The following is a 10,984-nucleotide window of genomic DNA, read 5'->3' on the forward strand; positions in this document are numbered from 1 at the left end:
TTGATTAGCTTTGTATGTCTATATGTGTTTTCATGAGAAACTATGTTGTTGCCACTTTCTGAAGCAGTTCTAGAAATCTTCTTTTGTGAGTGTATGAGATACGACGAAAAAACATACTGAATGCTACGGCCAGGTGCCATGCAACAGAAAGACTTGTAAAAACATCACGGTGTGTCCTTATCCACTTTAGTCATCAGGTCTGGCACTGTGAAGTCTCTGGCTCTTCTGAAACGTCAAAAAGACCAGGAAAGGGAAATGTTTTAAATCAGTTCGGGACCTCAAGGCAGTCACAACAGCATAAAGACATTCACAAAAGAGGACTTCCAGAGCGCTTCACGAAGTGGCAAGAATGCTGGGATTATGTGTGCTCAAGCTGGGGGGCTTTAAGTGGGGTGATAAATGGCAGTGTGTCTTTCCTTGAAATTTTTAAACCTACAATGACTTGCGATCTGAAAAAACTTCCTTGGAACTCATAGTGCATTCACTGTATTTTACTTTAACATAATTGAAAAGTATAAGCACTGAGGTGGTTTTCAAATTATGTCTAAACAGAAGTGGGGCAAATAGAGGTGAGAATCCTTGGCAAGTTATTTGTACATAAGTACTATTACATCTTTACTTCAAAGAGAGTGGGAATTGCCAGTAAACACAAATCTCTACCAAAAAAAATTTTTTTAAATCCACTTTTTTATCTAACCTCACATACCAGGTAGGTTGTAAAACAGCCAACAATACATTTGTTCATTTAGCAAATAATTACTGAGCAAAACCATGGAAATAATCAAGATGAGCAAGATCTATCTTTATGGAGGTCCCATTCTAGCACGGAATGAAGACATTGAACAAAAGGAAAAACAAGCCCAAGTAGGAAGAGAACTAGAGCATTATAAAGGCATAAGCACACAATCATCGTAGCAGCCAATAGGGTTCTTACCTAGTTGGGAACCAGAAAACAGCTAAGGATATGACTGCTACCCAGACAGACAGGAGGCTGGGGAAGACAGAAGAGGGAGAAAGGGTCAAGAAGAAAAGAATGGCTGGGGATATAGCTCAGTGGCACAAGCACCTGCCTGGCAAGTACAAGGTCCTGAGTTCGATTCCTAGCACCAAAAAAAAAAAAAAAAGAATGTTTTCTTGGGAGCAGGAGCCACCCCAGAGTCAGGCAGGGAATTGCTGATGTGTTCAGCTCTGGCTTCTGAGGGTAGAGCTGAGCTGCTCTTGGGATGGGGTGTGGAGAAGGCCATTCTTTAGTTACTCTTTCTACGTATTACCTCAGGCCTGACCAAGCCATGATTGTTGGGTTCCAGAGGAAGTGTAGCAAAAGCATTGGTGGTAAGGAAAAGATTGCAGAACCTGTGTCCTTGTGGAAAGCCACGAGATCAACATTAAATGCTTTGCTGAGATATGCCAGAAGGAATAACATGATGGCTAACTAGTCAAGTTTTTTGTTGTTGTTTTTTTCCCCCAGTACAGGGGATCAAACTCATGACCTTGTGCTTGCCGGGTAGGTGCTGTGCCACTGAGCTAAATCCTCAGCCCCTAGTCAAGTCTTATTTATGTGATAATTGAGTTATATTGTCCTTGCTAAATTGGTTGATATCCTTCTATTTGCACTGCTGCTTCCTTTGTTCTTTCTCAATAGTTACCAAAATTGGTAATCAGGGCTGCAGTCCAAGAGGCTGTATGCCCCCTGACCCTAGAATTATGCCTCTCTTGTTTTTCTTTTTTCTCTTACTTTTCTATTCATCCGCGGGTACCTTGTCCTCGGACCAGTTCACCCTGGACAGAAATGGATTATTAATACAACAATGGGGGACTCCTGGGCAGTGTTTCTGAAAGGGTTAGACTTGTGTCTTTTAGAAGTGAGTAACAAAGAATGTAGAAGTGTTGCACTCTGGAGGCCAGCCGTGGGTAGGTGGGAGAGAAGCCGAGTCCAGGATAACGCTGCTCCAGTCTCCACAGCAACCAGTACGATGCTCTGGGAAGGGTCAGCCTCCTCTCGGACCTTGGTTCTCAGCTCCCCACCTCTCAGCCTCCATGTGGATTTTTCCTACTGGCACACAAACATCCTCTTGTCCTTGTGACATCTCTGGTCCACTTTTTAGCAAGGCTTCTCAAATACACATCTGTTCACTGCTTCCACTCCCTCAACTTCAGTAATGTCAAATTCGCAGGTCTCAATCCTGGCTCTGCCAGTGATTGCCAGCTGCCTGATCTTGGGGAATAATTCGCCCCTCTGTGCCTCAGTTTCCACCATCTCTAAAGTCGGGGCAATCATAGGCTTGCCTCTTCTGGAAAACGAACATAGAAGTACCCGCCTGCTGAGTGCCCGTTAATGAAGTTACCTGCGGAAGGGATTCTGAGCAGGGAGGAAATGATTTAGCAAGCACTGCCTATCAGAACAACCTTCTACCCTGGAACTTCTGACCCACAGAAACTGGTCTACCTAAGGTCATGAAGGGAGTCCCTCTCGCTTAAACCATTAGTCATCTCACTGTGCTCAATGACTCAGCCCCTTCAAAGCATGTGATAAGGCCGAGCAATCTTCCTGCTTCAAACATGTGCCTCTCCCAGGCCTCCACATCCTTCCAGCTGCCCTCCTCCCCTTCAAGTTGTTCTTCGATCTTCTTTGCTGGAGGGTCTTCTTCATGTAAGGCTGTCCCCGGACCAAATAATCCTTTTTTCTTTTCTCACTCCAGGACAGGGCATCTTAACCTCATTGCCACTAACATTTGGGGTCAGATAACTTGTTTGCAACATGATTACCAGCATCCCTGGCCTCCCGCAGTCCAGGCCAGTGGCAATCCTCCTTTAGCTGTAACAATGGCCACACATTGCCATGTGCCCCCTAGAAGGAGGGGGGCAATAGTGTCTCCAGTTGAAAACCACCACTCTAAAACCCAGGGTCTCTGTGATTTCCCCAGCCTTGGATACCACTTACATACCAACACCTCGCACATCTTCTGTCATCTTGACTTCCCCTCTGCAGACTCTACCTGGGTGCCTCACGGTCATCTAAATATAACATGGCAAAACCAGGACTTCTAATGTCCACATCTCCAATCCTTGTTCATCTTTTAGCCTTTTCAGTCTCAACAAACAGCACCGTTAGTTGCCCAACTGCCGCAGCCTGGTTGCCAGGTTCCTCTTTCTTTACCCTTTCCCATCCTCCCTACAAGCTCTACCTCCCAAACGGATTCCATGTCCCCGCCGCTTCCCTCCCTCTCCGGAGCTACCATCCTAGTCCGAGATACTATGCTCTTGCTCCTGAGGCTGCATTACTGCCCAGCGGGACCTTCTAGCTTCCTGCTTCCTCCCTACACTGTGATCTCCCCACGGCAGCCAGGGTGATCTTTTTAAACTACAAGGGTCTTTGTCTCCACCTCACTTGCAGACTTCTGAAATCACAGGGCTCATTTGTGTGCTGTCAGCCTCCCCCCACGAGGATGCATGATTAATGAGAGTAGGCTCTACATGTCCCATCCACTGCTGTATCCTCACCCAGAGCCCAGGATTTACTGCAGCAAGGTAGTGTTCAATAAAACATGTGGAACTAATGCACTGTTCGCTGCCATTACCACCTTTGCGGATGGGCACGTAGTCCTGGTTTTCCATGTGGCGATTCCTGGGAGGACCTCCTCCCTTCCTCCTCTGACAGCCCTGGGCCCACTTTGGGGGTGGTGAACAAAGGAGAGAGGATGGACTGCAGCGTCACTAAGACAGCCTAAAAGCTGGCCCCTAACCCGCCTGGCTTAGGGCTTGAAGCCCATCTTTGCTCCCTCTTTTTCCCCCACTGCATTTCCTCAATGAGCAGCCAAGGGACTATCTCTGAGTACCCAAGTAAAAACCAGCCCCAGGGCTCGAACCCTACAGGTCTCTCTCCTTTTCAAAGGAGGCACTCTCTGGTCAAGCAGCAACTGCCCTTCACGTGTGGTCAGAGTGTTGGGGCAGCCCCCAAACCGAACAGCATGATTCCAGGAGAGGGTGAGCTGAGCTCAGGGGCACTGTAAGCCTCGCTGGGTTGAACACCAAGCCCTAGTCAGTATCACTGTCAGCACTCCAAACTCTGAGAAATTTAAATATTCTCAGCCTTCCCATTTGGGCCTTCAAAATACTCTGGTGCTGTGTTTTTACACAAAACATTAAACTAATCGCGGTGACCTTTTGCCAGAATTATTTACCTTCATGGTTTCCAACAGCAAGTTTAATACCTTCATTGATTTTTCCATATTTCACAATTAACCAGTCCCAACTTTTTGCTACTTTCAATTTTGATGAACAAATTTATTTTTCCCAAGATCAAGTTTTTCTCATGTGAATTAAAAAAAAAAAAAAAAAAAAAAGTGGCTTCCTTAATTACAGGAGTGCATCTGGACCTTGTCGCAGTCCAGAGGAGTATAATATTATAAACTGTAATCTCAGGGAAAAATTATTGGAATTCTAACAAGTAAATTCCAATCTGCCACTTCCAATGCAACCCACAGGAAGAATAAAGAAACAGAGACACAGCTGCCATTGTGTGGAGCCGAAGGAGTCCTAAGTCCAGTCAGAACAAAGGCTGCCTGGAACAAAGGCCATGACCCAGGGCTGAACCCGGGTTTTATTAATTTGTGAAGAGGGCAGTGGCTCGGGGTTGAGTGACTGTGAGGGATGGGGGGAACTATGTGAGTGCTGTGAGCTGGGCTAGGTTGCAGACACAGTGGCACCTCTGCAATAGGCAGAGAGAGGCATGCAGAAAGAGTACCGGATTCCGGGTAACAGCCTTTGGAGGAATCTGCATAACACAGTTTGAAGAAGTACCTTGTTTCAGGTCGCTGCTTCAGCTCTGAGGTCTGGCTTTCCTTGCCCTGGGACTTCACAGGGCCTCTTTTCGGAGGCTCAATCCCAGCCTACAGTGCTGTGTCTCTCTCTGGCCTAGCACATGCTTAGGAGTAGGGAGCTACAGGCGAGGCATCACAGACCTGTCCCATTGCTTCAAAGGCTACACGTCAACTCCTCAGCTAGGTCCATTTGCACTGCTTAAAGCCAGTCGAGGGGGTAGAGTATTATCCAAGCCAGCTCTGTACATCTCAGTACACTTGGAAGTAGGGCAAAGGTGAATCACAATGGAGGCAAATTGTCTTCTTTCAGGGAGAGCCATCCACGTGGTCCTCCCCTCTTAATCTATTTTTCTCGTATCAATTTTTCTGAATATAGTCTCTGCCACTGTGAGTTTCATTGGTATTACTGGAAATAATATCAAATCTCATTTTCCTGGTGACCTAGCCAAAAAAGCAAAGTCAAAATGGCAAATTCAAGACGTCCCCCTTTATGCTGGTGTCTCAGCACGGTGTAGCTCTCTTTAGTTTTCCAGGGCTGTTGGCGCAATCGTTCTTACATGGGAGGTGGCTGGAGGGGGAGCTGGTTGTAAGAAACATCTCTTGTATATCCAGCTTGATGGAGTGAGAGAAAGATGTCTCTTCTATGAACAGATCCCTCTGAGGAATCTACACAGCTTTCTGGATGACAAGCAATGGCATTCCTTCCATCCAGACAGTTGAGGGTCAGCCCAGGGCTTGTGCCTGCACACTGGACACCCTCTACAGCACACTGGACAGCCTCTATAGGATAACCTAACTGGCCTTCGTTCCAGAGGCCTGTGGGTGGCCCTTTTCCAGACCACAACAGTCCAGAAGCAACTGGGCTGTCACTCACGTCCAACGACAGCACATACTACATTTGGAGTTAACAGTCCACTGAAAGATTCTCTGTTAGGGTTGCTACAGCCGAAGGGGGAGCCAGGCAGATGGAGCACTTCTGCCCGCCTCCCTGGGTCTGATCATGCCCGGGGCCTGCCATTCTGACAAGAGGCAGGGCCTGACCTTGGGCTCCTCACAGGAGCTCTGGGACACTGAGCATTTGGCCCAGGGCTCAACCATTAAGCAGCCCAGCCCCAGACAGTCCCTCTGGACACAGCTGACAGGTATTTGTTTCTTGTGGAAAAGACATCACTAGATGACCCTGGAAAAGCCAGGCCACAAGCTTTACTTTGGGGCCCTGGCTTAGGCTGAATAGTGACCAGTGGGGCAAGAGTTAAGGTCCATAGCCAATCCTACTAGTGTCCTCATTCTCTGGGCAAAATCAAGCTGTGCCAGGATGACCAAGGCTTAACTACAGTGCTGGCATCAATGTTCTCACTGTAAACTGAGGCAGTAATAACATGTTGGAAAGCTAGAGAAACACTCAATTGAAGTAACTGATGCGAACAGCTAGCATTGAGCCTAATGTATAGCAGAAGCTCAGGAAACAAAAGTTCCTTTACAACTAAGCCCAGGAGGCAGGAGAGACCAATCAGAAAATATGAGGTTTAAGACCAGAGCCAAGAGCCGGGCATGGTGGTGCATGCCTGTAATCCCAGCACTCGGGAGGCTGAGGCAGGAGGATCATTGTGAGTTTGAGGCCAGCCTGGGCTACAAAGTGAGCTTGAGGCCAGCCTGAACTGCATAGCGAGACCCTGTCTCAAAAAAACAAAACAAACAAACAAAAAAAGACCAGAGCCAAAGCTGGTCAAGTCTATAAGCCAGGGGAGCCTGTGGTGGCTGGTTGTGGTCAGGTTCTTAAGGGATCTGGTAGAGGCTTTCTTCTATTCTAGCTTGACACCTTCTATGTGGCCTAAATCTTAACAATAGCTGGATATCTTTCAAGTCACAGAACATCCTGAGCTTTGGAGGTTGCAGAAGTGGTCCTCAAAACTGTCCTCTCAGTTCTGAGAGACACCAGGTCCCAATGGCATAGATGAAAGAAGAAAGGGAGGATGAGGCCAGAGCCACACAGCCCCCTAACTTTGCCTTAGTCATCCTGTCTCCATATTTTGGGGAAAATGGGTATGGACTAGAGGCGTAAACCCACCTGCATACAACCCTATCTTGTCTTATACCATGCTTTCACTTTGTCATGGTTTGGGGTTTTTTTGCGTGGGGAACAATGTAATACAGGACACATATTTTGTAAGAGTATTTATAATAGTCACCCAAAAAATCCTACCCAAGAGAGTGCAGGAAATCTGTCTACACACTATAGACCAAGAATCCATCTGAGGGCTTGGGTCCTATGACAATGTCCTGCAGGAGTCCAGCTGAAGACCTAGAACCCATAACAATGCCTCCCACAAGTCCAACTGGAGGCCCAGAAGTAAAATGAAAGCTATTTATCTAAATACAATTTTGTTTTAAATGTATGTCCTAAACCAGGGGCAGTGATGCACACCTGTCATCCCAGCACTCTGAGAGGCTCAGGTACGAGGACTGACTGTTTGAACCCAGCCTGAAAACTTAGTGATTTCGTGAGACCCTGTCTCAAAGTAAAAAATAAAAGGCTAAGGATGTAGCTCAATGCAAAGGCCCTGGGTTCAATCCCCAGTACTGCAATAAATAAATAGGTAAACAGGCAAGTAAATAAAATATGTGTTCCCAATTTCCAGTATCCCAGAGCAACTAGAGAAAATTAAGTGCAATAGAAGGCCAACTGAAAGCAAGGCAGAATGATGACCATCTTTCTAACTCCTCATTTTAGCTGTAAGGACCTGAAAGGAAAGCCTAGGAATACTTGACTTGAGGTAGAACTTTGGTGTCAAAGAGGAGTTGGTATATATGTGTGCATTAATCCCCAAAATTTGATTGTCCATGACTGGAACCTTAACCCACCATAAGGTGCAGTCTGTCAGTACATGTGCATGTGTCGGGTGGGCTGACGAGGATGTCAGTGTATACACAATGGGTTTGTAGATTTGTTTTATATAATAATCAGGCAGAATAATTCCATGGCAATAGAAATCAGGAAACAGTTCTTTGGGGACACTGGTCGAAAGGCATGTAAGGGAACTTTCTGGAATAAATATGTTTCATAGCTTGTTTAGAGTGGTAGTTACAAGGGTGAAAGCTGTCAAAACCAAAATGAAGAATTAAGACCTGTATATACTTTATTGGATGAAAAATGAAGTTAGTGAAAAATAAAAATAAGCTCTGTGTATAGATTCATGTATTTGCGGGTCCCAGGATGTGAGCGCACAGGCATGTGTGTGCCTGTATGTGTGGGTCGATGACTTCGGTGTGGGATCCACCCATGGGCTTGAGCACACAGCACACACACATTTCCAAACTTCACCTTGGCCCTCATGGCCACTAGCTAATCCCTTTCTCATCCTTCCTCACTTGCCCTGGCAGCTGGAACTGCTATCCAAATCCTCTGAACCAGCTCAGGTCCCGAGGGAGCCACTTTTCTCCTTTCTAGTTTTTGCCTAGAAAGGTTAAAGCCACTGGGTGTGAACGGCCTTCCCCAACTCACTGCTCCCTGTATACCCTTCTGTGCTTTCTCCCACAGTTAGAGATAGGCATCCTCTCCCCTTAATGCTTCTCCTTTCTCCTTTCAGCATCTCAAAGCTCCCCGCTGAAGCCAGGCACGGTGGTGCACACCTGTAATCCCAGCACTTGGGAGGCTGAGGCAGGAAGATCACCGAGGCCAGCCTGGAGTATACAGTGAGTTCAAGCCTAAACTACATAGTGAGACCCTGTCTCAAAAAAAAAAAAACCCTCCCTCCTGTTAGTATCTATCTCTGATTTTAAACATTCACAAGTCTCAGCTTTCTTGTAATAACTCATAAAAGAACAAGGCCCTATTATTGCTTGGCCTGTGCTCACTGAAGCTTTGCAGACAAACAAGGGTGACGCAGGCCCCAGGCTGGAAAAATTCAAGCCAGGTTGACTGCTAGTGAAAACAGGAGGCAGCTGCATGTGAAATGGGCTGGACCCCCAAATTCGCTGTTTCCTGTAGACTAGATGTGGGCCAAGCAGGAGAGATGACCAACTAAAAGTCATCTAAAAAGGACTTAGCCCAAGAGCATCACCTAAAGGGACAATGGACCCATGTCAGGTGGTGGAGGACTCTGGAAACCAAAGGCAGAGGGAAGCACTAAAAGCAAGACAGATATAACCACCTAGATCAAGTGAGGTGCAGGCAAGAAAGGACCACAAAGGGCCAGGAATATAGCTCAGTAGAATCGTGCCTGCCTGGCAAGCACGAGGTCCCGAGTTCAATTCCCGGTACAAAAAAAAAGAAAGGGCCACAAAAGCACTGCACAGGAGAGGCAGCCACAGATCCACCAAGCTCAGATGGATCGATTAGTGCCAGATGACAATGGCACCTTTCCTGTGCCACTTTTGCTTTCAACCTCACTTCACCAACAGTGGGTAGTCAGAAGCCACACAGTCCACCCAGGGTGGGGTGGAGGATAAAAGGAGAGAGATAAGAAGTCAAGCTCTCTCCTCTTTAAATATAGAAGCCTGTAGAAAGTTGGAGTGGGGACTTTAAGTTCAGAGTTTTGTTTGGGTGTTTTTTGTTTTGGTTTGGTTTTTGTTTGTTTTTTGCAGTACCAGGAATTGAACCCAGGGCCTTCACATGAGCTACATCCCCATTCCTTTTTAAAAATTGAGACAGGGACTTGCGAAATTGCTTAGGTTGGACTCAAACTCCAACTGAGGTTGTGCCTCAGCCTCCCAGAAATCTGGAATTGTAGGCATGTGCCACCACACTCAGCAAGTTCAGTTTTTATTTTTTAACATGAGCAGCACATTAGCCTATTCCAATAGGTCTGTCCTGGTAATTACACATAATTCAAAGGCGAGCAAAGATTTAAAGAGAGGAGATGAAGATGTAACCCTGCCATATGGCTGTATTCTGCTACAATGAGGGCTGCTCTACCGTTTAATGTCAGTTATGCATGAAAAGCACTGAGGACGGTGGTGGATACAACAGCTACAACTGCATGCTAATCTTAAGGTCTGCAGTGAGGCAGACAGGAGCTCAACTTTCTTTTTTTTAGAGGGGGGAGGGAGTACCGGGAATCAAACTCATGACCTTGAGCTTGCCAGGCAGGCGCTTATGCCGCTGAGCTATATCCCTTGACAGGAGCTCAATGGGAGGGTTTTCAACAGTTAAACTGTCTGTAAGAGCCTTGGAAGGTAGCGAGTCCCTCCTCTGTGCAGACACTGACATGGCAGGGATGGCGAAGGGACAAAGCCAGACTAGGAGTGAGCATGAGGATCTGATCTAGTTTCTCTTTCACAGCTTCAACTCCCCTCCTCTACAGGCAAAACTTCCATTCAGCCCTGGCCTCTCTAAAGTTTCAATCCCACACTTCCTCTTGGAGTAACTCCCCATCTGTCCATCTTCCCACTAATACTTCCCTTTGTTCTTTGATATACAGGTTCTTGCCAGGCTCAAGTAATCCTCCTGCCTCAGCCTCCCAAGTGCTAGGAATACAAGTGTGTGCTACCACACTCAGCCTACCCATGCGTATTTCTACCCACACTCCCAATTCACCCCCATCCTAAAACAGAACTCTTTACTCTTTCTCCAGCCAGCCCTCCTTCGACACAACTCCCAGCCTCCCTCTTTTTCATAAATGTTCTTCTCTCAGCCTGATTCTCCACATCCTTTTCATTCATTTCTCAACCCTGCACGGGTACAAACTCTTATCTGTTCTGCCCTGGACACCTCTTGCTCTCTCCATTTCTGTGGCCACTACCATCTTCAGATCTTTGCCATCTCACAGGATAGTGTCCTAAACAATCATCCTGCCCCATTTACTACCCTTGGAATCCTTAGCATGCGAGGTCAGTCTAATTTCCCTAAAACACAGTCCTAGTGACTTCATAAAAGCCTCTGGTAGACACTTGCTTCCCAAGAAATAATACAAACCTCTTAGTTAGCATTCAGCGGCCCTGAACAATCCGGTTTTTCTGACCTCATCAAAAACCACTGAACTCTCCCAAAAGTCACCAAGGCCTATTTTGGGACCGGTAACACGTTAGAAAATAAAGACACAGAAAAGAAAGTCATAGTTCCTGACTCCAAGGTGATCTCAGTTCTAGTGGCAAGTAAAGGGTAAACTATTACCAGAGAACAGTGATAAGATTGAGGACACTATTTCTTTTTTTTTTTTTTTTTT

The 10,984-nt window shown here is 46.5% G+C and overlaps 1 protein-coding gene across 4 annotated transcripts in view; it reads right to left on the bottom strand.

Annotated features, from left to right (window-relative positions):
• Styxl1 (serine/threonine/tyrosine interacting-like 1) overlaps nucleotides 1–10,984 on the bottom strand; it is a 63,811-nt gene that overhangs the window by 50,134 nt on the left and 2,693 nt on the right. For 2 of the 4 annotated variants that reach the window (XM_005396808.2, XM_005396806.2), the window contains exon 2: nucleotides 935–991. The exons of the other annotated variants lie outside the window; for them this stretch is intronic. Coding sequence is in view for 1 of the 2 variants with exons in the window: in XM_005396806.2 (XP_005396863.1) it covers nucleotides 935–991 (57 nt within the window). In the remaining variant the exon portion in view is untranslated. The remainder of the gene's footprint in view (nucleotides 1–934; nucleotides 992–10,984) is intronic. 4 annotated transcript variants of the gene reach the window in all.

Source organism: Chinchilla lanigera, unplaced genomic scaffold (genome assembly GCF_000276665.1).
Source record: "Chinchilla lanigera isolate Chin_1 unplaced genomic scaffold, ChiLan1.0 scaffold00055, whole genome shotgun sequence".
In the NCBI taxonomy this organism is placed as follows: domain Eukaryota; kingdom Metazoa; phylum Chordata; class Mammalia; order Rodentia; family Chinchillidae; genus Chinchilla; species Chinchilla lanigera.